Consider the following 26,494-nt stretch of genomic DNA (forward strand, 5'->3'; position numbering starts at 1 on the left):
AGTGAGGCGCTACCTCAGAATGCTGGCGAAGCAAGGAAGGGCAAATCAAAATATACCTGCAAAGTGCTGCTCAGCACTCAAAACCCCTTCACACAGCGTTGAATCTCTCCAGAAGTCTGTCTCTCTCTCTCTCAGAATGCGTGGTGCAAAAATGTCGCCGACAAAAAAAGGCAGGAAGCGGTCGCCTTTAAATAGCGCTCCCCCAGTCCCTTCCTGACTGCAAAACGTTCCCCTCAACTTGTCATTGCTAGCAGCAGGCGGTAAGGCAGGGGGCACCACTCAATATCTGGACCGGGGCATTGCGCACTCGACTGACGTCACGATCTGCCGGCGCAGGAGATCGTGGCGGTAGTGTTTAGCGCCACCGCAAAATGTCTAGTTAATTTCGCGAGCGGCGCAAACATCGCTGCGCCCGGGCACTAGTTGCTTTGTGCCCCATTAGCGCCCTCTTAACGCGCTAATGGGAGGCGCAATGTATGACCACTCAGTGCAGGGACTGGAGACTGGTGCTAGTGGAACATCGTAGATTGTGGTTGTGCTGGTTGGAGGTCAATCATCACAGCCCCAGAACATCGCTGCAGGAGTTCCTCAGGGCAGTGTCCTAGGCCCAACCATCTTCAGCTGCTTCATCAATGACCTTCTCTCCAACATAAGGTCAGAAACGGGGATGTTCGCCGATGACTGCACAGTGTTCAGTGCCATTCACAACTCCTCAGATAATGAAGCTGTCCACGCCTGCATACAGCAGGACCTGGATGATGATTAGGCTTGGGCTGATAAGTGGCAGGTAACATTCGCGCCACATAAGTGCCAGGCAATGACTATCTCCAACAAGCGAGAGTCTAATCACTGCCCCTTGGCATTGAACGGCATTACCATCGCCGAATCCCCCACCATCAACATCCTGGGGGTCACCATTGACCAGAAATTTAACTGGACCAGCCACATAAATACTGTGGCAACAAGAGCAAGTCAGAGGCTGGGTATTCTGCGGCGAGTGTCTCGCCTCCTGACTCCCCAAAGCCTTTCCACCATTTACAAGGCACAAGTAAGGAGTGTGATGGAATACTTTTCACTTGCCTGGATGAGTGCAGCTCCAACAACACTCAAGAAGCTCAACACCATCCAGGACAAAGCAGCCCATTTGATTGGCACCCCATCCACCACCTTAAACAGTCACTCCCTCCACCACCGGCGTACCGTGGCTGCAGTGTGTACCATCTACAAGATGCACTGCAGCAACTTGACAAGGCTTCTTCGGCAGCATCTCCCAAACCCGTGACCTCTTCTACCTAGAAGGACAAGGGCAGCAGCGCATGGGAACACCATCACCTCCAAGTTCCCCTCCAAGTCACATATCGCCATTCCTTCGTCGCTGGGTCAAAATCCTGGAACTCCCTCCCTAACAGCACTGTGGGAGTACCTTCACCACACAGCGGTTCAAGAAGGCAGCTCACCACCACCTTCTCGAGGGCAACTAGGGATGGGCAATAAATATTGGTCTTGCCAGCGATGCCTATATCCCATGAATGAATTTTTAAAAAGATTGAGTCGGGCAGGAAAGAGAGAGGAAACTTTAGGGAAAAGATAAAATGTTGGGGCTATTAAGGGTGTTGTAATAGACTTTGTGTTGAGTTCCTTTACCTCCGATAGATATGACTGTTCCCCACATAGATGCCATAAGCACTTTTTTTTTAACTGAACATTTAAATGATTCTTGATTTCATCATCGTGAGGATGCCGAGAGGCGGAAGAGTGAATTGGCCTATCTTCCTACAAGTGATGTATATCCTCATCCAGTTTCATCCAGCAGCATTTAGCTAACCCTCCCAGTTTTAAAATAACCTGTGCTGGTACAAATATTAGTTACTGTGCAGTTAATGCTGAATAAATTTTGCACCGTTACCTTCTTGCAATTTGTAACATTCATTTCCAAGCTTGAGGGTATCTCACCTGTATTTATGGGAAGATGGTCTGAAGAGTGGAAATTGGATCGTGCGAGAAGCAACAGAAATGGGTCCTAAAGATCTGAATTCTCCCACCCCTTTATAGGAGTCGGCGGGGGTGGGGTGGGGGACGGGGGGGCGCAAGGGGGTGGTGGGAGTATTGCTGACTGGTCATGAATATTAGGCAATCACCAGCATGTGACTGGACAATGGGAAGCATTTCTGAAATTGGCCCCTATAGCGGATCATGCCCAATACTTGGATCTTGTGATTTGCATCGGTCACTGTTTCCCACTAGACCTTAAATTATAATTTAAGACAATTAATGTGGTGATTGGGAGTAAGAACCCTGACTGCGTTCTCCTTTCCCTCTTCCTTTGACTGCGTTCTCCTTTCCCTCTTCCTTAGACCAGGGACACAGGACCATTAATATTAACTCACTTGCTGCCCTGGATAATAACACTGAGTGAGGATGGGACTTGGGACCTTTTGTAATCTGAATGGTTTCACACCACACTTGACAGTGTGCTTACCAATTGAGCAATAGGAGGGGGTAGAATGGATTTCTGGGGATTTTCCCACCCCCATACTCCATTTCGTCCCAGCTAGATGGCACTCCGTGAGCAAGAGTACAGTACAGCCCCATGTAATCTGCCCCAATCTCTTGCCTGGTTAGTGCAACGCTTTAGTCTGAATCCCAATCTCTCGAGTATCCAAATTGATTCACTCTGTGTTGGTACCAGTTTCTGAGCTGCACATATTGCTCAGAGCACTTGAATTACTTTGATCTTTTCCCAAAGTTCAGCTGGGTGTTTGAGTGTTCCACAGACTGCGTGTGCCCAGCTATTTCCTTTATCTCTCCTGCTTTCTATCCTATCCCATCACGGACCTTCCCTTTTGTTCTTTCCTCCCCTCCCCCTTTTCCCAGCCCCTAAACCTGTTCCATTTCCTGCTTTTTTCCAGTTCTGACGAAAGGTCATCGACCTGAAATGTTGACTCCGTTTTTCTCTCCGCGGATGCTGCCTTGGCCTGCTGGGTTTTTCAGCATTTTCTATTGTTATCCCAGCTATTTCCTGTTTACCCTGGTAATGCATTATAATTACTTCTGAAACACCCAGGGAGACATTACAGTAGTCTGCCTGCAGCCTCCAATAAACACGCCACTAATACAGCATCAGGGACTGGCTCAGTCCTCATGTAAAGATCATCATTTCATTTTTTATCATTCTGCCCCCTTCCGTCAATAGTGTTTCGGATTTATTCCTACTTAGTATTCCCAATGACAAGCCTGGGAGTGGATATTTGGAAACCAGTCCGTCGCTGTGTCAGAGTTTATAATCTGATCCCTGAGCAGGACAGGTCCAAAGCACTCTTGATGATTGGCCAGCCAGCCTGGTTCATTAATGGAACCTGGAGGGATAGACCTGTTACCAGGGAGCTGGGATTCTTCTCACTCGACTCCAGGGAATCCTGCAAACCAATCCCTGAAGGCTAAGGATGGTCCGAACTAGTATCTTGCCAGTGCTCTGTGCTAGTAGGCTGCATGGGTTTAACTGGTTAAGATCCAGCAGTAACTCTGAACACAATAGTGGGCCCCTAAAGCTTGTCTGTGCCAAACTGCACCTATATAATTGGCAGAGTGAGGGGGTGTCCCTGTGAGGGAAGGGGAGGGCTGGTGTGTCCCTGTTTGGGGGATGGGGTGGCCCCTGGGTTGGGGGATGGGGGGTTATCCCTGGGGTGGGGTGGGGAGGGGCGTTGCACTTTTTGTAAGAGGCAAATAGAAATCTGTGCTGATTCTCTGTAGTTTAGGTCGGAGACCCCTGTGTCTTAGACAGCTGGCTGACAGATGTACCTCAAAGTATTGGCGCCAGTGCGATTCTTCCCATTAGTGTATTGGGACTAAGTGTCCAATAAAACCCAATGCTAGTGCTGAAATACTCATAAGGACAGGTAGGCTTTTTGAATTACAGAGCAAAGTTTAATTGTAATCGTCCTAATTTGTCTCTGTAAATTCGCCTCAGTTGGCATACCTTGATTGTCTAGAGTACTGATTCTGCCTTTCAGATTTCCTGTAGATACAATGTACACAATTACTGGGACATCAGATAAACTGAGACCCCTCACACCCTACCAATGCAATAACTTGGTACCTATCCATTGGCAGTGCTGCCCACAGGTACAGAGCTGTCTGAGGCCCGGCATATTCTGTGATATATAGAAATTCATTGCATTCTATAAACCTTCATTGCTCAATAAAAATAACACTCCCTCGCTGTGAGGCTTTCTGATATCCCTCGCTGTGAGGCTCTCTGATATCCCTCACTCTCCTCGCTAACACTCTCTATCCCTCACACTCCTCGCTAACACTCTCTATCCCTCACACTCCTCACTGTAACACTCTCTATCCCTCACTCTCCTCACTGTAACACTCTCTATCCCTCACTCTCCTCACTGTAACTCTCTATCCCTCACTCTCCTCACTGTAACACTCTCTATCCCTCACTCTCCTCACAGTAACACACTCTATCCCTCACTCTCCTCACTGTAACACTCTCTATCCCTCACTCTCCTCACTGTAACACTCTCTATCCCTCACTCTCCTCACTGTAACACTCTCTATCCCTCACTCTCCTCACTGTAACACTCTCTATCCCTCACTGTAACACTCTCTATCCCTCACTCTCCTCACTGTAACACTCTCTATCCCTCACTCTCCTCACTGTAACACTCTCTATCCCTCACTCTCCTCACTGTAACACTCACTATCCCTCACTCACCTCATTGTAACACTCTCTATCCCTCACTCTCCTCACTGTAACACTCTCTATCCCTCACTCTCCTCACTGTAACACTCTCTATCCCTCACTCTCCTCACTGTAACACTCTCTATCCCTCACTGTAACACTCTCTATCCCTCACTCTCCTCACTGTAACACTCTCTATCCCCCACTCTCCTCACTGTAACACTCTCTCTATCCCTCACTCTCCTCGCTGTAACACTCTCTATCCCTCACTCGCCTCACTGTAACACTCTCTCTATCCCTCACTCTCCTCGCTGTAACTCTCTCTATCCCTCACTCTCCTCACTGTAACTCTCTCTATCCCTCACTCTCCTCACTGTAACACTCTCTATCCCTCACTCTCCTCACTGTAACACTCTCTATCCCTCACTCTCCTCACTGTAACACTCTCTATCCCTCACTCTCCTCACTGTAACACTCTCTATCCCTCACTCACCTCATTGTAACACTCTCTATCCCTCACTCTCCTCACTGTAACACTCTCTATCCCTCACTCTCCTCACTGTAACACTCTCTATCCCTCACTCTCCTCACTGTAACACTCTCTATCCCTCACTGTAACACTCTCTATCCCTCACTCTCCTCACTGTAACACTCTCTATCCCCCACTCTCCTCACTGTAACACTCTATCCCTCACTCTCCTCGCTGTAACACTCTCTATCCCTCACTCTCCTCACTGTAACACTCTCTCTATCCCTCACTCTCCTCGCTGTAACTCTCTCTATCCCTCACTCTCCTCACTGTAACTCTCTCTATCCCTCACTCTCCTCACTGTAACACTCTCTATCCCTCACTCTCCTCACTGTAACACCCTCTATCCCTCACTCTCCTCACTGTAACACTCTCTATCCCTCACTCTCCTCACTGTAACACTCTCTATCCCTCACTCTCCTCACTGTAACACTCTCTATCCCTCACTCTCCTCGCTGTAACACTCTCTATCCCTCACTCTCCTCGCTGTAACACTCTCTATCCCTCACTCTCCTCACTGTAACACTCTCTATCCCTCACTCTCCTCACTGTAACACTCTCTATCCCTCACTCTCCTCGCTGTAACACTCTCTATCCCTCACTCTCCTCACTGTAACACTCTCTATCCCTCACTCTCCTCACTGTGACACTCTCTGATATCCCTCACTCTCCTCGCTATAATGCTGTCTGATAACCCCTGCATTGGCTGATATCCCAAAGCATAGAATCCTGGGGTGCAGTGGTGGGGGGGGGAGTTATTGTTTGGGGTAGTTTTAATGCTCTGGTGGGGTATTGTTTGGGGTAGGTTCAATGCTGTGGAGTGGGTGAGGTATTGTAAAGGGGTAGGTTCAATTCTGTGGAGGAGGTGGGGTATTGTAAAGGGTAGGTTCAATGCTGTGGAGGAGGTGGGGTATTGTAAAGGGGTAGGTTCAATGCTGTGGAGGAGGTGGGGTATTGTAAAGGGGTAGGTTCAATGCTGTGGAGTGGGTGAGGTATTGTAAAGGGGTAGGTTCAATTCTGTGGAGGAGGTGGGGTATTGTAAAGGGGTAGGTTCAATGCTGTGGAGGAGGTGGGGTATTGTAAAGGGTAGGTTCAGTGCTGTGGAGGCAGTGGGGTATTGTAAAGGGGTAGGTTCAGTGCTCTTTGCTCTGATGCATGCTGTCAGCAGCCTACAGCGAGAGGAGTTAGAAAACACTTCAAACTGTGACTGTTTCTCCAGCCGCCTGCAGAATCTGGTGACACTTGTACACTATGTGACATATGTTTCATTACTAACTCCTGCTCCTGTTGGAAGCGTAGTAGATTGTGTGTGACTCAGCTCCATCCCAGCTGGCTTTATGATTTATCGTCTTGCTAGGTGATCATCCGTTGTTTTTAAGGACAGTTAATCACACTCCCTACAACCTCCAATCGTTCCAGCATTTCTTCGCCCTCCTCCTTCCCCACTGACTTAATGATTTGCTATCAATTTTATTTGAATTTTAGTCCTTTCTTTCAGCAAGAAAACCTGTGTTTCCACATGCTGTGCCTGGGACTCTTGACTTGAGAAGAAACAGCCCCTGCTCCATTATCAATGAATGCAGCATCGGCGGTGCTTTGGAACAGTGCGAGTCAGGACGGTCCCAGGCTCAATCGCTGGCCTATGCCAAGCCTCAATGACCCTGGGTGGGGAAAGGGAAAAGTCAGCCAGACATCCTGCTTCCGATCGCTATCTAGTCAGCCCTGATGGAAAGTGTGCTTGTGCCAATGGGCCAGCCTTCGAGCGGGACGTCTCTCGCTTTCTAAATTCAGCTGCAAAGCGAAGTCAAATGGGGAAGATTTCCCTGTACCTGCGCCCGAGGCTATTGAATCATTTGGGTGCAACAATTGGAAGAAAAGCGGGCGGGAAGGTATGCATGCCCATAAAGGCCGATTTCTCCCTCCATTGATGGGCTTTTCTGGGGCCAGGTGCTCTATTCCCCCACCCGATTTTCCTCTATTTGCTGTGCCCGGATAATCCTATAGCCAGGCGCAGGAATGAGAACCTTTCCCACCAGAACTCGGACCGTGTTCTGACCCCGCCCCGCCTTGCCCACTAGTACGATAGCAAAATACTGCAGATGCTGGAAATCCAAAATAACTGAAAATGCTGAAAAACTCAGCAGGCCAGGCAACGTCCGTGGAGAGAGAAACAGAGTCAATGTTTCAGGTCAAAACCCTTTGTCAAGACTGAAAAAGCACAGGAAATGAAACATTAAAAGGCCAGTTTGGGGGCTGGGAAAGAACAAAAGAGAAGTGAAGAGACATTAAGAGGTATTCAAAACCAGACGAGATGGTGATAGGACTAGTGGAGACAAAAGACGGCTCTAGATTAGGTGTGAAATGCGCTGGCAGAATGGGAGACAGCTGCCATGTGGGAGAGAGAAAAAGGGGTGGAGGGCCAAAACAAAGGTGTGGATAAAAAATATATAAAAGTGTAATAGGGGCCGAGGTTATGATCTGAAATTGTTGAACTCGATATTGAGTCCGGAAGGCTGTAAAGTGCCTAATCGGAAGATGCATATGCACCTGCACCGTGCATATGCTGTGACCTTATAGCGAGGAGAAATCGGAGCCCATTTGCCTTGTTGCACAAGGTAAATAACCCGGAGGAAATCCACATTTATTTAAGGATTCCCCCCCCCACCTTCTAAGGGAGCTAAATGGAATTGAATGAATAATGAGGATGCAGAATGAGAATAGAATCCCAGCAGAATGAAGTATGTGTCAAATATGCTTGCATTCGATGGGGCTAGTCCCTGCCCACAATAGTGACGAACTTTTTATACAGGGGCAGGCCGAACAACTTATCACTAGCGCCAGGCTCATCCAAGCTGTCAGCCAACCCACGAGAGGAAAAGCAGTCAGCTGGGAATTGGGTCCTTTCTCTTTTTAAAAGAGAAGACTATGGGGAGAGGACAGGAGTTTTTAAGATTATGAAAGGGTTCTATAAGTTGGAAGGAGGTAACATTTTTTGCCCTGTATAGAATTCTAGAACTGGGGGCACAGATTTGAGGAAGAAAATTAAAGTGGGCACTTCCGACAGAATAGGACCAGATTTCCTGTAATTCGTGCCCGAGGGATGCTTATTCCCCAGGCGCTGAGCACAGACATAGTGCTGGGAGACCCATAGTGCTTTATTTTGTCCCAGGAATTCTGGGGCTTTCCCCATGGGGAGGGCCAGACAGCCTCAACCTATAATAGACTCACGGCAGGAGAAGGCATTCCCAGCTCCTCCGCCTTATTTTTGTGCTCCGTCACCAGCCTAATGCCCAGAAGAAGTGGGCCTAAGGCCTTGCAGGCAGGTTCCTCCAATTTACAGGGTTAGAAACATAAAAAAATAGGAGCAGGAGTCGGCCATTCGGCCCTTCGAGCCTGCTCCGCCATTCACTATGATCATGGCTGATCCTCTATCTCAATACCATATTCCCCCTCTCTCCCCATACCCCTTGATGCCTTCTGCATCTAGAAAAAGGGTTGTCGGGCCAGGAATTGGCTGGAGGGTTTCTGACTGCTACATGTCTCCAATCTTCCTCCCCAACTTGCAGGCATTCGGCTCTGCCTGGAGATGCCTTAAGCTGGGGCAGCTTATGGGCCATTTAAATGGCCTAAACTCGCAAGTACAGCCAGATTCAGGTCATTGCAGGCAGACCATCACCAGGCCCAGAGCAAAACTGGCCCAAATTTCTCTAGGAAAAAGGAAATCAAAGTACAGAACAAACTGCTAGCATTGAACAGGAAACTCTTAAGATGGAATGATCTGTACCCCCCCCCCCCCCCCTGTCCTGGCAACTGCATCCTATTTGCCTTTATATTGTGTGGCAATTTCCTCAATACCGTCCCTGAGGATTGCACTTTACAAACCAAACCTTTTCATGTCAAGAAATACTTCACATATAATGAACTACTTTTGACGTTCAGTTGTTGTGTAGGCAAGTGTGGCAGTCGTTCTGCATCGGCCACCTCCTGAAAACAGCAGTGAGATGAAGGAGCAGTCTACCTGCTCTTGGCGGTGGTGCTTCAGGGAGTCATGTTCATCAGGAGAAGTCCCAGCCATCCTTTCAAGAAATGCTATGGGATCGTTAACATCCAACCGAATGGGCAGACGGGGCCTCAGTTTAATGTCTCACTCAAAGGGTGGCACTGCTTCAGTACTGCACTGAAGTGTCAGCCTAGATTATGTGAGCAAGTCCTGGGGTGGGACTTGAACCCACGGCCTTCTGACTCGGAGGAGAGACTGTTACCCATTGAGTATCAGCCTGTTGGTTTGTAAGGGTGCTGGAGAGGACACAGCTAAGGCCTTAAGCTCCATGCCAATTTATTTTGGCAAGCTCTTGCATTACTGTTGGTTGGGTGGTCTGTGACTTCCTTTGCATTCCTCCTCTCTGCATGTTTGGCCTGGAAGAGCAGATCCTTCACTTTGATGCAGTCTTTCTGACTTAAATGTTCTGGCCTCACCATTAAGGGAGACAAGATGAGTTTCAACTCCTTAAAAAAAACCTACGGAAGTTCTTCCAAGTTTCTGGAGAAATGGACTCCCTTCACGTCCCTGATGTCAAGGGCAGTATGTTGGCAGCTGCAATATGCGGTCTATTGAAAGCGCACTGGAACCCAGCTGTTGGACAAGCACAAGGCTGCAGGAGACGTCTAACATCAGGGATCCAGAAAACCCAGGTTAACCATTTGGGCTTTATTAACCAGAGCTTTGAGAAGGACTCTGTTCCTGCTCCTCACGGTCTTTTTCTTGCCATTTAGAAAGAATAAACTTGCATTTATATAGCACCTTTCTCGACTTCTGGATGTCCCAAAGCACTTTACAGCCACTGAAGTACTTTTGAAGTACCGTCACTGTAGTAATGTAGGGAAACACAGCAGCCGATTGGCACACAGACAGCGATTAGTTAAATGATCAGATAATCTGTTTTACTGATGTTGGTTGAAGGATAATTGTTAGCCGGGATACTGGAAGAACTCCTCTGCTCAGTGAAAAGTACCATGGGATTGTTTACATCCATGTGAGAGGGCAGACGGGGCCTCGGTTTAACGTCTCATCCAAAAGACGGCATCTCTGACAGTGCAGCACTCCCTCACTAGCATACTGAAGTGTCAGCCTCGAAAATGGGCTTGAATGTCTGGATTGGGGCTTGAACCCAAAACTGTCTTAGTCAAAACCACTGAGCTATCTCTGGCTGACACTCTACTCCCCTTTAGGTGCTGACTCTTGCTGGACGACAGCTCCATAGACACTGTCAGCCACTGGGTACCTCGTCTAAGTGGCTATTCATATCTGAGCGTTGGCAGTGAGTGCCAGCTGTGAACCTGATCCCATTGTCACCCACTGTCCACACACACAACTCATTGGACAGTAGTGAAGAACAGGAACCTTGGACCATTATTCTTCCCTTCTCTAGCCCAGAGACACTGCAGCCAACTGCAAGTCTCTTGGTACCAATCTACTGAGATCCATTAGTGCAGCACTGAACCCTGACCTTCCCTGGGTTGTACGGCTCCATTTCTGCCTTTTCCATGGGCAGGAGAGGGGGTGGGATTACTTGAGGCAATCTGATTCCAGGCCTTTGCGAACCCCACTTGCCTGACTATGTAAGAAAATGATCTGGATAAACTCCAATTCCAGTTTTTACTCTGCCCCCTACGCGGGAGCTCACTATCCTCCAAACAGCTGAGCTGAGGTTGGAGGTGCTGGGTGTGGTATATTGATCATGCTGCTTCACCCCATCCTGCTGGGTCGTGGTTTCTGTGGTACGCGGGGCACCAACCTCAACCTCCCGATACACAAACACAAGGGGGGGGGGAATATTGGGTTGCTTTGCGCCTCCCGTTAGTGCCCTAACGTCATCGCCGTGCACAGCACCCCGCTTGCGCCCCGACCGCGATCTTCGGGAGCGCCCTCTGGCTTACCGCCAGACGCTACGTCCGACGGGGTCAGGGGGGGTCTACCTGCAACCGGGGCGGTGCTATTTAAAGGCGAGGGGCCGGGCGGCCATTTTTGTTGCTGGCTACCTGCCTGCGCTCCCGTCCCCGGCCTTCTGAACGGCCCCCCCTGCGGAGAGCCGGCTGCGTTCCAAGAGCCCGGCACTTCTCTTGAGTACTGGGCTCTTTTGCCAGCACTCCCGATCCCCGGGAGCCCAGCTGGACCCCAGGTTGTGCTGCGCAAGGCCCCTCCCCTTTAAGAAGGGGAGGAAGGTCTGCAGTATTGCGGCGAAGTTAGCCGGCGCTACTCAATTTTTAGCCCAAGGTATCTAAGTTAATGAAAAAAGAAATCCTTGCCTTTAACCTTAACTCACACCTGAAGCGTTTCACATACGAAGCACTTTGTAGTGCAGTGACTGTTCTTCCCACAGTCTACAGATGTTGAAACCCAAGCTTGGCATCAGTCACTATTTATTGATTTACCTTGTCTTCTCTCCTAGGCCTAGAAATTCAGTTTGCACAGTTTTGGGGCGCTAAAGTCGGGCGTTCGGTAAATTTAGCGCCCGCCGGAAACTGCAGGCAACCGCGCCGAAATTCAGTGGTTTTGGCCAAGAGTTTTGGCGAGCGCTGAAACCGGCGTTGCAATGCTCGGTTCCGGCGCTAAACCGGCGCTGCGGCCTGATAACGCCGATGCCGGGCGCAGCGCAGGTGCGGTCATGTGTTGCTTGACAGCAGACACCCTGACGCCGGCCTGCTCTTAAAGGGGGAAGGGTCAACTTTGACTGCTGCCACGCCCTGCACACTGGAGCCCTGCTGCTAGGCCTCAACAGTGCTGGTGGGACAAAATAGCGCCAGAACAGATGGAGATGGCCCGTGAAAGAGCCCAGCGCTTCTCAGACCATGCACTGAGGGTGCTGATTGATGCTGTCCAGGAGAGAAGACCCATCTTGTGCCCGGACAATGGCAGAAAGGCTCCCAGGAGAGAGTTCAGGAAAGCCTGGAGGAGCATCGGACGCAGGGTCTCCTCAAACTCAGATGTGCCCAGGACTGCGGACCAGTGCCGCAAAAAGTTCAATGACCTCTGTCGGCTGGTGAAGGTGAGTACCCTTTCCACTGTCCTCCTCATCCTTGCATGTGAGCCTCACACTATGGGCAAAGGGACCTCAAAGGCATAATGGGCAGCCCTCCTCACGCAGCAATGCCACTGGCATGATCATCAGCAGCACTTTCTGCACTGACCACACTGGCCAGGCTATTCCACCATGGGAGGCAGTACACACAGCAACAGGGCACCACACTGTACTTAGAGTCCGTCCTTTCTCTTGCAGGCCAAGCTGGCAAGAAATGCGCGCAGCCGGCTGGAGACCGGTGGTGGACGGCCCCACTACCAGGCTCTAAGTGCTCTGGAGGAGAGCGTCGCTGGACTCCTGCGTCCCCGGGTGACTGGCCCTGTAGCCATCGGGGATGCCGACCCTGTGCTGGAAGCCACTGGTAAGGAGATGACCGCTTGCAGCTCTCTCGTTGCCCTAGTGCTTCCGATCTAAATCCTTTCCCACTGACGGACAAATGCGCATAATGCCACCGCTCAGGCGTCCCTCGCTGACGCCCTGTCCTCACTTTAAAGCTACTCTTGTGCCTTCCTGCTTTCAGCTGCTGAGGAGGAGGTGGTCCCTGAGGCGCCGGGTGCCAGGCCCTTGGAGGAGGAGGACGTCCAGGACGAGGAGGAAGCCGGGCCATCGGGCGAGCCCTCAGCCGTGCCAGGGGATGGCAATGAAGGGGGGACGTCTGGCATGCAGGAGAGCCAGGGGGAGGTGTTGCAGGGGAGGGCAGATCCTGCTTGCAGTGGGGTCCAGGCAGGCGGCAGGGGTCGGCCAGCTCGGCCGGCTTCTCCCCAGCTGCAGAGTCCTCTCTCCAGTCCGGAGAGTGGCCTCGGCCAGGAGGTGCGCCTCCTGCAAGAGATCTCGGTGGCGTCTGACCGGCGCCACCATGAGTTCATGGGGGTTGTGCAGCAGATGCCGCACGCCATCGAGTCCCTGGCTCAGAGTGTGGCAGCATTCGGCCAATCACAGGCCAGGGGGGTGGAGCAACTGGCCGCAGCGCACGCCAGGGGGGTCGAACTACTCGCGGCACTGCAGGAGGAGAGTCGCCAGAGAGGTGGTTCCCTCGAAACACTGTCACAGCAGCTGGAGGCACATACCCGGGCAGTGCGGTCACTGACTTCTGCCACGCTCGCTTTGACGCAGAGGCGTCGCACCCGCACCCGCCGCCCTGCTGCAACACAGCGGCCTGGCCTCCAGCACATAGCTGCGCCAGCTGAACTGCCAGGCCAGACGACTGCCACTGTGTCTGCTGAGCCTCGCGCGCCTGGCAGCAGCCAGCTTGCCCCCCTTGGAGCATCCGACACTGCCACTCCCCCAGCCAGGGTGCGAGGAGCTGCTGCTGCCACTGATGCTGGCCAGCCACAGCCGAACCAGTCAGCAGCCGGCCCCTCCCGGGACGTGCGTCGTGTTGGCCGACCCCCAAGGCCATCTGTCGCGACGCATGGGGGCCCTCATGAGCCTTCCCCCAGCCTTGAGGCCGCCACAGGGCCCACGTTGAGGCGGAGCAGTAGGCCGGGCAGGGGCCGGGGAAGGCTCTCTAAGGACTCGCCCTCTCGGCACAGCCGCTAGAGTGTGGTCTCTGCGGCATTGTATATATGGGGGGGATTGTGTTTTGGGGCCTGATTTTTGTGGATGGCCGAAATTGAAGGCATTTTGTGTTTTTATGGGGGTCTTTCTGTTGGCGAGGGGGGCCCTTTTTTTGTTACGGCCAATGTTGAAGGCCATGTGGATGGCCAACTTTTGTTAGTCCTCCCCAGGTTGGGGGAGTGACATATGTTTGTGACTGTTTTTTGGGTGTGTTCTGTGTTTTTGAGTTTCATGTGGGAAGGGGCCTCAGTTTGTTAAATAAAGGTTTTTATTTATTCAGCTTGTCCAGGTGTCATGTTTCAAGTGTTTGCTGCGTTAACCGGCTGACGGCTTCCGGAGCGGCTGCCTTCAGGTGCGCTCATTCCCACAGGCCATTCCCTCACAGCGGGCCTAGAAGTGTCGAGCAATAAGCCCCCGGCGTACGGCCCTTGGGCCTTCTGGCCCCCTCCTGGCCTGCTCCTCCTCCTCCTCCCCCTCCTCCTCCTGATGGTCCTCCTGCTCGTCCTCCTCAGGTGGTGGTGCAATGTCAGGTGGCAGTGCCTGCGTCCGGCGGATAGCCAGGTTGTGCAGCATGCAGCACACGACGACGAACTGGGACACTCTATCCGGCGAATACTGTAGAGAGCCGCCGGAGCGATCCAGGCAGCGGAAGCGTTGCTTGAGGACGCCTATGGTTTGCTCTATGACGTTCCTTGTTGCTTGATGGCTTTCGTTGTATGAGTCCTCCGCTGGGGCCCTGGGCGCGCGGAGCGAGGTCATGAGCCATGTGCACAAAGGGTAGCCCTTGTCCCCGATAAGCCATCCCCTTGGTGGAGGCTGTGCCTGGAACATGTCAGCCACAGTAGTCTGGCGCAGGATAAAAGCATCGTGGCTGCTTCCTGGGAAGCGGGCATTTACAGCTAGGATGCGCTGCCTGTGGTCACACACCAGCTGCACATTGAGGGAATGGTAGCCCTTGCGGTTGCGGTAAACCTCGGGATTGTCTATAGGTGCCCACATAGCCACATGCGTGCAGTCAATGGCGCCCTGCACCATGGGGAAGCCCGTGATCCTGCCAAATCCCACTGCACGCTGCTGCTGCCTCTGTTGGGTCATGGGGAAGGAGATGAACTAGTGTCTCCTCGCGAACAGTGCATCGGTGACCTGCCGGATGCAGCGATGTACGGCGAACTGGGAGATGTTCGCGATGTCCCCAGCAGTGGCTTGGAACGAGCCGCTTGCATAAAAGCTGAGAGCCACCGTGACCTTCACTTCCACCGAGAGAGACGTCCTGGACATGAGCTGTGGCTGCAAATCTGCGTGAAGCAGCTGGCAGATCTCTCCAACCACCTCCCTTCTGAAGCGCAGCCTCTTTACACAAAGTGCCGCAGACATGGTGACATAGGACACCTGCTGCCGGTATTGCCTGGGTGCGTAAGGCCTACGTTAGCGACGCCTGATGGCCCTTCTGTGTCTACGCATGGCTGCCCGTCTCTCACAGCGTCTGCGAGCCCTCCGCACATAATGCTGCAACTCAATGTTGGCCCCCCATGCAGCCCCCATAATCAAGGTCGCAACAGTGAAATCAGCAAGAGTCAAATGTCAAAGCACTGGCCAGAAGCCAGAAAGACCTCTCCTATCTTGTCCCAAATCTGGAATCTCTGTCCCTTGGTCTCTGTGTAGAAATCCAAAGCAGTGAAGTCATTGCAGCAAAATGGCTGGGCTTTATAGGTCAGTGGAGGTGCCCTTTAATTTGCGCTCCCCGAGGCCCACAGGGCCTCTGCAACGTTCCATTTTACAATTCCTAATAGCGCCACGCCCACATTGGGCGGGCGCCACTCAATTTCCGGCTTGGGGCGCTAAAACAGCGTTGCGCGAGGATATGACGTCATAAGCTGCGCGCGCACCCGAGCGGGCGCCAACACTTTGCGCCGGCGCTAAATCTCAAATGAATTTGGGCGTCGGCGCAGATCGGTCTGCATTCCGGCGCTAAGGCTTTATCGACGGAAATATAGCCCTTTTTTGGCGTTAGCGCCTGGCGCAGCCAACTGAATTTCTAGGCCCTAGTCTTTTCAACCCTGGTGGTCTCACACACTTTGGGCCTTGACCCTTCACCTGTTTCTCAGTAAAAAGATCCAAACCGGAAGGATGCAGCGAGACGGGCCTGAGGTTTTCATTTCTATTTTCAGCTCTTTAATTGCGACTTTCACCTTCTCTCTCTTCTGGTTTGACCAGTCTGATTACTGTTTACAACTGGTCGCACTGAATCCCCAGCAGAACCTGTAACCAGCAAACCAGCTTCTCGATAAGGGCAGAGTTCCGGTCACAAACAGTGATATCGATACTCCAGATGAAGGGAATACTAAAATAACTAAAGTAGTTACAGCAGGAATGACAAAGCAAAGTGTTAAGTTAAACGGTGTGAGAAAGACACCATCAGGACAGAAGTACAGGTTGGGTTCTCTTGCCCAAATAATAATGTTTTATATACTAACGCACAGAGTATAAGAAATAAATTGAGTGAATTAGAAGCTCAAATACAGCTTAGAGGGTATGACGGTGGCCATTACTGAGACATGGCTGCAAGCTGGTTATGATTGTGAGTTAAATATTCCAGGTTATAAGGTCTTTGGAAAGGACAGGGAAACTGGAAGAGGAGGAGGGGTAGCCTTATCGATTAAAGATACTATTACAACATTAGTAAGAGAAGATATAGGTAAGGGAAAGCAATCAGCGGAGACTCTATGGTTAGAATTGAGGAATAAGAGAGGTCTTAAACTGTAATGGGAGTTGTCTACATGCCTCATGATAGAAGCAATGAAGTGGCAAAATGTATTAATTCAGAGATTAGAGAGGCTTGTAACAAAATCGAAGTTGCTTTAATGGGAGATTTTAATTTTCATATAGATTGGAAACAGCAGAGTAGCTTGTTATGTTCATAAATAAATAGACGTTTTCATTATGAACAGCTAGCTTGAGCTAGTCATTTATTCAGCCATGTGGACTAGTGTACAGGCATCCATCTTGACTACTGCCTTGTGGGTAGCCCACTACTAAACATACAGCTCCACCTAGTGTACCATTCTAGAATGACATGTTACTGATCATTACATAGCTCAAGTCAGAAAGATAGTGAGGCCTAGAAATTGAGTTTGCGCTGCGCCGGGGCTTAACGGCGGAAATTTAGCGCCGGTGCTAAGTCGCGCTGTGCGCGCCAAAAATTCAGTAGCGCCGCGCCCAAACGGCTGCCGGCGCTACTGAAGGCTGTTTGCGCCTGAAAACTGGCGCTACGCGCCGCATTGCGGCACTATTCCGGCGCTGCGGTGCCCGATGCGGTGCGGCAGGCTCGGGAAGTGCAGGCCTCCTCCTTCAGTTAAGGAGGAGCTGCCTGCACCCGCCCGCTGGCCGGTTAAATCGCCACAAAAATGAGCCCGGCACCTCGGGGAAGTGCCGGGCTCGCAGCCGAGAAGCATCTGTTCCGCGGGGGTGGGGGAGTCCGGGGAGGGAGGTGCGGGTAGGCGGCCGGCGGGAAAGCGGCCGGCCGCTGCTCCACCTTTATGCGCCGGCGTAAAGTCGTGTAAGACTCTGTTGCCAGAGTCTTAGTTGCGGCTGCCACGGGCGAGGCGGCCGCAACTGAATTTCGGCGCTGGGGCCCGTCACCACGGCAACCGGGACGCTGCGCACACCGATGACGTCATCGGTGCCGGCACAGCGCTACCGGTGTAATGCCGATGTTGGGCCCTAGTCAATTTCAAAACCGGCTGTAAGTCCAGCGCTATGCCCTCTAGCGCCGCAAAATGGGCGCTAAGCCCACTCAATTTCTAGGCCTGAATTCCTTGAGTGCATTCAAGATAGTTTTCTGGAGCAATGTGTTCTAGAACCAACAAGAGGGCAGTGCATACTAATGAGCCAGACTTAGTTAATAATAAAACAGTAAGTGAACATTTATTTAACAGTGAACTTAACATAGTTACTAAGATTTTAGATTTTGGTAAGACTAACCTTAATGGGATGAGACAGAGGCTGACAACAGCAAACTGTTATCGGGTAAAACTACAGATGAACAATGGGAGGTGTTCAAAAAAGAATTGAGCTTAACACAGGACCAGTATATACCCCTAAGGGGAAGGAGCTCTACTTATCAAATAAACTAGCCAGGGATAACATAAAACGAAAGGTAAGAACATATGAAAGTGCAAAGAATAGTCTAAATCCAGGTGACTGGCAGAGATATAAAGAGCAGCAAAGGAATACAAAACAGATAGAGCTGCAAGAAAGGAATACAAAAAGAAACTTGCGAGGGATATCAAGACTAACACAGTTTTTACAATTGTATTAGAAGAGAAAGGGTAGTCAAGGTTAACGCTGGCACTTTAAAAACAGATGTGGGTAATATTGCAAATGAAAATAAGGAAATGGCAGACTTGTTGAATAATTACTTTGCGTCAGTCTTCACAGCAGAGGCAGCGGGTAATATACCTGGCATTCCAGGGAATTTAATAATGAATCAAGGACTGGAACTCACTAAAGATAACATAAGCTAGAAAAAATAATGGCTCTAAAGGCTGACAAAATCTCCAGGACCTGATGGTTTCCACCTCAGGGTTTTAAAGGAAGTAGGTGAGGAAGGTGTAGATGCTTTAGACGTAATCTTCCAAAGCGCTCTCAATTCAGGAATTGTCCCTTTAGATTGGAAAATTGCAATGTTACTCCATTATTTAAGACAGGTGTGAGAGAGAAATCAGGAAATTATAGAGCTGTTAGTCTAACATCTGTTGTGGGGAAGTTATTGGAATCTATGATTAAGGACAGTGTGACTGAGCACTTAAGAGAAATTTGAGCTGATTAGAGAGAGCCAACATGGATTTGTAAAGGGTAGGTCATGTCTAACGAACCTAATTGAATTGTTTGAGGAAATAACTAAAGTAGTAGACAAGAGAATGTCTATGGGTGTTGCTTATATGGACTTCCAGAAGGCATTCAATACGTTTCCATATAAGAGACTGTTGGCTGAAATTAAAGCTCCTGGAATTGAAGGCAAATATTGACCTGGTTAGCAGATTGGTTAGGCGGTAGAAGACAGAGAGTAGGGATAATGAGTATATACTTGAATTGAAAGGCAGTGACTAGTGGTGTCCCACAAGGATGAGTGGTGGGGCCTCAACTATTTGTTATATTTATTAATTACTTACAAGTAGAGAGCCATATATCCAAGTTTCCCAATGACACAAAGATTGGTGGTATAGTAAGTAGTGTCGACAGGAGCATAAAATTACAAAGAGACATTGGTAGATTAAGTGGGTGGGTGAAACTGTGACAAATGGATTTCAATGCAGGTAAGCGTGAAGTCATCCATTCTGGACTAAAAAAAGATAGATCCAAGTATTATTTAAATGTTGAAAAGCTAGGAATGGTGGAGGTCCAAAGAGGTTTAGGGGTCCATGTATACAGATCACTAAAATGTAGTAGTCAGGTACAAACAAAGAGAAACTTTTTCCAATGGTGGGGGTTGGGGGTTGGGGGGCGGGGGGCAGTCTAGGACAAGGGGACATAATGTTAAAATCTGAGCCAGGCCATTCAGGAAAGAAGTTAGGAAAGACTTCTTCGCACAAAGGCTTGGCGAAGTGTGGAACTCTCTCACAAAAAGCAATAGGTGCTAACTAAATGAATCATTTTAAATCTGAGATTGATAGATTTTTGCTAGCCAAGGGTATAAAGGGATATGGAGCCAAGGTAGATAGATTGAGTTAAGATACAGATCAGCCATGACCTCATTGAATGGCAGAACAGGCTCGAGGGGCTGAATGGCCTCCTCCTGTTCCTATGTTCAAGACCTTTATCTTCATCTGAGTTTCCCAGCCACATTTTCCAGTGCTCTCCACTCTTCTAACTCTAGGTTGTTTCTTGTTACTCAACTTCTCCGTTCCATTGGAGACCAATGACTCAATTAGTCCCCTTGACCTCTGGAATTCTCTGCATAAAACCACTTTGCTTTGCTGCCTTTAAAAGCTTCCTAAAAATCCAACCCTTTGTGCCTTCAGTCTACCCATCCCAAAAACATGTTTCTCCATCTTCCTACTAGATGTTCACCTCTTCTCCCTTACAAAGCAGTCAGAGTGTTCTTTTACATGAGGAGCGCAATCTAAATGATATTTGGAAGTGCTGGTTGTTGATGTTTGTGTTGCTGTTGCAAGTGGTGGTTGTGCTGGTGTTGGTTGAGTTTGTGTTGGTGGTTGTCGTGTTACGTTACTGATGATATTAGTGTTGGCTGTGTTGGTGTTGCTAGTGTTTGTTGCTGATGGTTGTTGGTTGAGTTTGTGTTGGTTGTGTTACTAAGTCACACTGCTCATTTCCTTCCTCATTGCTTGTCCATAATTGGTAAAACATTGTCAAATGACTTTACAGAATTGTAGACCATCCCTAAACAAATGCAGGTTATCAAACCAGTTTATAGATCTTGCGCTCCAGTGAGCTGAGGCATGAGCACGGCCCCAGCTGGTGCAGCTTCTCATCGGTGACGTAGCTTGTTATTTATTCTCTGATTGCCGTGTAAATGTTGAGTCACATGTTACTGGTGTTAAATCAGTCACAGTGGGTGTGATGTCGGGGGTCACAGTGGGTGTGATGTCGGGGGTCACAGTGGGTGAGATGTCGGGTCAGTCACAGTGGGTGAGATGTCGGGGGTCAGTCATAGTGGGTGTGATGTCGGGGGTCACAGTGGGTGTGATGTCGGGGGTCACAGTGGGTGTGATGTCGGGGGTCAGTCATAGTGGGTGTGATGTCGGGGGTCACAGTGGGTGTGATGTCGGGTCACGGTGGGTGTGATGTCGGGGGTCAGTCATAGTGGGTGTGATGTCGGGGGTCAGTCATAGTGGGTGTGATGTCGGGGGTCACAGTGGGTGTGATGTCAGGGGTCACAGTGGGTGTGATGTCAGGGGTCACAGTGGGTGTGATGTCAGGGGTCACAGTGGGTGTGATGTCAGGGGTCACGGTGGGTGAGATGTCGGGGGTCACGGTGGGTGAGATGTCGGGGGTCACTGGGTGTGATGTCGGGGGTCACAGTGGATGTGATGTCAGGGGTCACAGTGGGTGTGATGTCAGGGGTCACAGTGGGTGTGATGTCAGGGGTCACAGTGGGTGTGATGTCAGGGGTCACAGTGGGTGTGATGTCGGGGTCACAGTGGATGTGATGTCAGGGGTCACGGTGGGTGTGATGTCAGGGGTCACGGTGGGTGTGATGTCGGGGGTCACAGTGAGTGTGATGTCAGGGGTCACAGTGGGTGTGATGTCAGGGGTCACAGTGGGTGTGATGTCAGAGGTCACAGTGGATGAGATGTCGGGGGTCACAGTGGGTGTGATGTCGGGGTCACAGTGGGTGTGATGTCAGGGGTCACGGTGGGTGAGATGTCGGGGGTCACGGTGGGTGAGATGTCGGGGGTCACTGGGTGTGATGTCGGGGGTCACAGTGGATGTGATGTCAGGGGTCACAGTGGGTGTGATGTCAGGGGTCACAGTGGGTGTGATGTCGGGGTCACAGTGGATGTGATGTCAGGGGTCACGGTGGGTGTGATGTCAGGGGTCACGGTGGGTGTGATGTCGGGGGTCACAGTGAGTGTGATGTCAGGGGTCACAGTGGGTGTGATGTCAGGGGTCACAGTGGGTGTGATGTCAGAGGTCACAGTGGATGAGATGTCGGGGGTCACAGTGGGTGTGATGTCGGGGTCACAGTGGGTGAGATGTCAGGGGTCACAGTGGGGGTGATGTCGGTGTCAGTCACAGTGTTTTGCTGTGTCAGCCTCTCTGGGTTAATGTGAAGACACCACAGGTCCATTTCAGGTCCAAGTTGCTTATTCTCCAGCCACAGCTGACTGCCCGCGAGTGTTACATGTGGTGTTACTACATAGGATTACATAGGATATACGGCACAGAAACAGGCCATTCGGCCCAACCAGTCCATGCCGGCATTTATGCTCCACCCAAGCCTTTTCCTGTCTTTCCTCATCTAAATCTATCAGTATAACCCTCTATTCCCTTCTCCCTCATATGCTTGTCTAGCCTCCCCTTAAATGCATCTATACTATTCGCTTCAACCACTCCCTGTGGCAGCGAGTTCCACATTCTCACCACTCTTTGGGTAAAGAAGTTTCTTCTGAATTCCCTATTGGATTTCTTGGTGACTATTTTATATTGATGGCCTCCAGTTTCACACATCCCCACAAGTGGAAACATTCTCTCTGTATCCACTCTATCAAAACCTTTCATCATTTTAAAGACCTCTATTAGGTCACCCCTCAGCTTTCTCTTTTCAAGACCCAGCCTGTTCATCCTTTCCTGATAGGTATGATTACTGTGGAATCTTGTTTCTCTTCCCACCCTCTTCTCCCCTCCTCTCCTGAAGACGCTGGTTCTTGTTGGTGTACAGGGATCTATGGGCACCTGCTGGTACTTGCCCAGTAGCTGCTCTACGTGTGCGAGTCACACAGCGCGTGGCTGCAGACTATTCCACCGTGATGGACACCACAGTGGATCCTGATTACAACCTCGTCCGATCTCCACACACGTGTACTTCTGGAGGGATGTGACCAAATAGCAATCAGGAGCGGGGTAACCCGTTAATTATATCCCCCTAACCCAGGAGCACTTGGACTGTCTCAACCAGGCTCGACCAGCGAACCCAGCACAAACTGAAAGTTGAAGCTGGTGCCTTCGATGGCTCAGTACCGCATCAGAGAGTGTCGAAACAGGAGCAACCTCTGTCCTGTTTGTTGAGTAATGTCCATCCCCATATGAAATCATGCTCCTAAATAAAGGAACTGAGGTCCTCGCCTGAGGTTTTGCTCAGGGCAGGTCCAGTGTGCAGCTCGAAAAAGCTGGATGAGGCAGAAATTATTTCCATGTATACTTTGCCCACAGCCAGAAACAGCCAGTCTGTGGGCACAGGATGGCTTCCCACCCAAATTTAATGAGATGCTCAGCGTGCAGAGAAACAAGTCGGGGAAATCGGGCGGGTTTAATGTCTGTGTTGTGATCAGTATCACAGAGCAATGTGTTACAGTGAGGGGTGTGGGGTATAATCAGAGTGTTACAGTGAGGGGTGTGGGGTCTATCAATGTTACAATGAGGGGTGTGGGGTATATCAGTGTTACAGTGAGGGGTGTGTGATCTATCAGTGTTACAGTGAGGGGCGTGGGGTATAATCAGAGTGTTACAGTGAGGGGTGTGGGGTATATCAGTGTTGCAGTGAGGGGTGTGGGGTATATCAGTGTTACAGTGAGGGGTGTAGGGTCTATCAGTATTACAGTGAGGGGTGTGGGGTATATCAGAGTGTTACAGTGAGGGGTGTGGGGTATATCAGAGTGTTACAGTGAGGGGTGTGGGGTCTATCAGAGTGTTACAGTGAGGGGTGTGGGGTCTATCAGAGTGTCAGTGAGGGGGTCTGAGTGTCAGTGAGGGGTGTGGGGTATATCAGAGTGTCAGTGAGGGCAGGAAGGTGCAAAGGATGCACTCGTAATGTTACAAGTGCATCCACCCGTAACTAAATGAGTTGACCTCCCACTGACCCCTTATAATCAGCGGCAGAAGTCACTGGTGGGCGTGTTCCTGGCATAACTTGGCCATTGTCACTAAGCATATAGTTTGTAGAACAAAGAAATACGTTGAAGCTTTGTGATGTAATATCATCCTTTAGAGGGTAGAAAGTACAAGGATTTTACTTTCATTGGTACTCAAATTTGAGATCCACATCCTTGTGATTATTTCCCTCCATTGCCTCGCTCCTCCCTGTCTCTATAACTTCCTTCAATGCTACAAAATCCCCCTCCTAACTCCCCATTATTTTGAAGACGAGCAGGGGAGTTATCCCCGGTGTCCTGGCCAATATTTATTCCTCAATCGACATCACTAAAACAGATTATCTGGTCATTATCACATTGCTGTTTGTGGGAGCTTGCTGTGCACAAACTGGCTGCCACGTTGCCTACATTACAACAGTGACTACACTTCAAAAAGTACTTCAGTGGCTTAAAGCGCTTTGGAATGTCTGGTGGTCGTGAAAGGTGCTATAGAAATGCAAGAATTTCTTTCTTTAGGCTCCACTGTCTTGAATTCCCCCCCCCCCCACAACCCACCACTTTGACCAAACCTTTGATCATCCTCCTCCCTGCCCCCCCACAATATCTCCTCCTTCAACTCAGCGTCCATTTCCCTTGTGTCTGTGAAGCTGCTTGTGACGTTTTCTACGTTAAAGGTTTACAATATATAAGTACAAGTTGTGTCTTTCTCCGAACAAGGGGCTCAGGTGGGAATAACTGAACCTGCAGCCCCTCACCACCAGATGGTGCTGTACACCAGCTCAAACCAAGCCAATGGCGCAAGGTGTAAAGAGAAGGTCAGAGTCCTTAAAACTGCCAGTCAGGAAATTGGAGGCTGCTGGCATTGGCCAGTTGTACCCACAAGGTTTAAATAATGTGGAATAACAACAGAAAATGCTGGAAAAACTCAGCAGGCCAGGCAACATAGTGACTATAACACCCGAGCTGTCCAGTGGGGTCCTGGAGCTGCACTTGGACTATATCAGATATATATATACACTGTACGATACCCTGCGTATACTGCAGGCAGTTAAATGCTGATGAGCAGCAGCTCAGTGGGTGAGTGCGCTCATCTGATGTGGTACTGAGCCATAGGCACCAAGAAGGTGATCGGTCTGAGTCAGATGATCTCAGCCAGGGTAACGCCTCGGAAGTTAAAATTGGGCTCAAGGAGGGAACAAATCAAGTGGAGGTCCTGCTCTTGATCACTGTCCAGCGACCGTGTGTGGATGTCCGGTGATGGGATCGAGCTTGCCCACTGAGGCAGTATCTCTGGGACCAATGCAAAGCGAATTTTTTAAGCTTTTGATCAAAGTTTCTTGATGCCACCAAAAACCTAGCCACCTACATAAGAACATAAGAAATAGGAGCAGGAGTCGGCCATTCGGCCCTGCGAGCCTGCTCCGTCATTCAATGAGATCATGGCTGATCTTCTGCCTCAACTCCATTCACCGGCCCTATCGCCATATCCCTTGATACTCTTACTAGTCAGAAATCTATCGACTTCTGTTTTGAATATACCCAATAACTCAGCCTCCACAGCCCTCTGGGGTAGAGAATTCCAAAGATTCACCACCCTCTGTGTGAAGAAATTTCTTCTCATCTCAGTCCTGAATGGCCTACCCTTTATCCTGAGGCTGTGGCCCCTGGTTCTAGACTCCCCAGCCAAGGGAAACATTCTCCTAGCATCCACCCTATCAAGCCCTGTAATCATTTTGTATGCTTCAATGAGATCCCCTCTCATTCTTCTGAATTCAAGAGAATACAGGCCTAGTTTACTCAATCTCTTCTCATACGACAGTCCCGCCATCCCAGGAATCAATCCCGTGAACCTTCGTTGCACTCCCTCTATGGCAAGTATATCCTTCCTTAGGCAAGGAGACCAAAATTGTACACAGTACTCCAGGTGTGGTCTCACCAAGGCCCTATATAATTGGAGTAAGACTTCTTTACTCCTGTACTCAAATCCTCTTGTAATGAAGGCCAGCATACCATTTGCCTTCCTAATGGCTTGCTGCACCTGCACATTCACTTTCAGTGACTCGTGTACAAAGACACCCAGGTCCCTTTGAGCATCTGCATTCCCCAATCTTTCACCTGTCTTATCTTTCGTAACATCAGAAATGTCACTGTTGGATCGAAGCCAATAAGTAGGGCTTTTAAGTAGCATGTGCACAATATGGCTTTCCCTTGAATGCAAAGCAGTATTGGTGGGCAATATCACTGTGTAGTCAGCTTGCACTGCTCTAAAAGGTGTCAGTGTTGAACGCGGTCTGCAGTATAACTGCAGCACCAGTCTCCTTCCTCTCTCTGTCTTTCTTTCTGTGGGATCCAGATGTGCATCTTGCTTCGCATACAGTAGTGCATCTGGCAAGAGCAATTATCATTAGGTGTGCTTAATGGCAAAATCTACAAAAGGAATCTGCACGGTGAGGTGAATTGATCATTGAGAGAGACAGAAGAGGAAGACAGGTTCCAAGGGTGCTCTGACGAGCAGCACTCACATACAACCCTCAGCCGGAGTGACTGGGAAGGCTCTTCAGTAAATGGTTTGCTCGAGGTCAGTGAACGAGAGAACAGGATGGGCAGCAGGTGGTACCAAACCCTGAGCTGGACATTGCACTCCTCCTCCTCCTCCATCTCGAGCACCCTCTTTGCTTTCCTTCCTGAGGATTTTGAGGGCTTCGTCCTCATTTGAGGCCGAGACGTCTGAATTTAAGAGGCTCTCCTCCTCCTGCAAGTAGTCTCTCCCAGCGATGGGCTGTCAAGCAGAGTAAAAGAAGTGAGATGTTCCAAGGATTGAGACAAGCTGCAATAATCCCTGACTGCCAGCATGCAGCCCGTGGTGGGTTTCCTGATGCACACGTACAACATTCAGCTACACGAGATGGGCGGATTCTTTTGAACTGAATGCATTGCAAAGATTCACATGAAGGAACACGTTCGGGTAAAGGGAAACGCTGCTGCCTCCCGGGCAGCCCTGGTAAGGCCTGTAAGATGGTGTGAGGGGCTGGTAATCGTAAGTGGCCTAATACACTGCATTACAGTAGGGTGATGGCGGGTTGTCCTA

At 50.1% G+C, this 26,494-nt stretch overlaps 2 protein-coding genes and 1 long non-coding RNA gene across 7 annotated transcripts in view; 2 read left to right on the forward strand and 1 right to left on the reverse strand.

The window, feature by feature from the left end:
• Positions 1-26,494, forward strand: part of LOC147100558 (kazrin-like) — a 701,207-nt gene that overhangs the window by 56,262 nt on the left and 618,451 nt on the right. The gene's annotated exons all lie outside the window — the stretch shown is intronic.
• The window catches only part of LOC147100559 (uncharacterized), a 64,592-nt gene that overhangs the window by 1,468 nt on the left and 36,630 nt on the right, over positions 1-26,494 (reverse strand). The window lies entirely within an intron of this gene.
• Positions 9,712-14,139, forward strand: LOC147100560 (uncharacterized). The gene is made up of 3 exons (XM_085967256.1): positions 9,712-9,801; positions 12,476-12,659; positions 12,819-14,139. The coding sequence occupies exons 1-3, from the start codon at positions 9,712-9,714 to the stop codon at positions 13,835-13,837; spliced, it is 1,293 nt and encodes a 430-aa protein (XP_085823382.1). The 3' UTR covers positions 13,838-14,139.

The sequence above is a fragment of the Somniosus microcephalus genome, chromosome 25, assembly GCF_052327205.1.
Source record: "Somniosus microcephalus isolate GS21.2 chromosome 25, FLI_Smic_1.0, whole genome shotgun sequence".
Taxonomy (NCBI): Eukaryota; Metazoa; Chordata; class Chondrichthyes; order Squaliformes; family Somniosidae; genus Somniosus; species Somniosus microcephalus.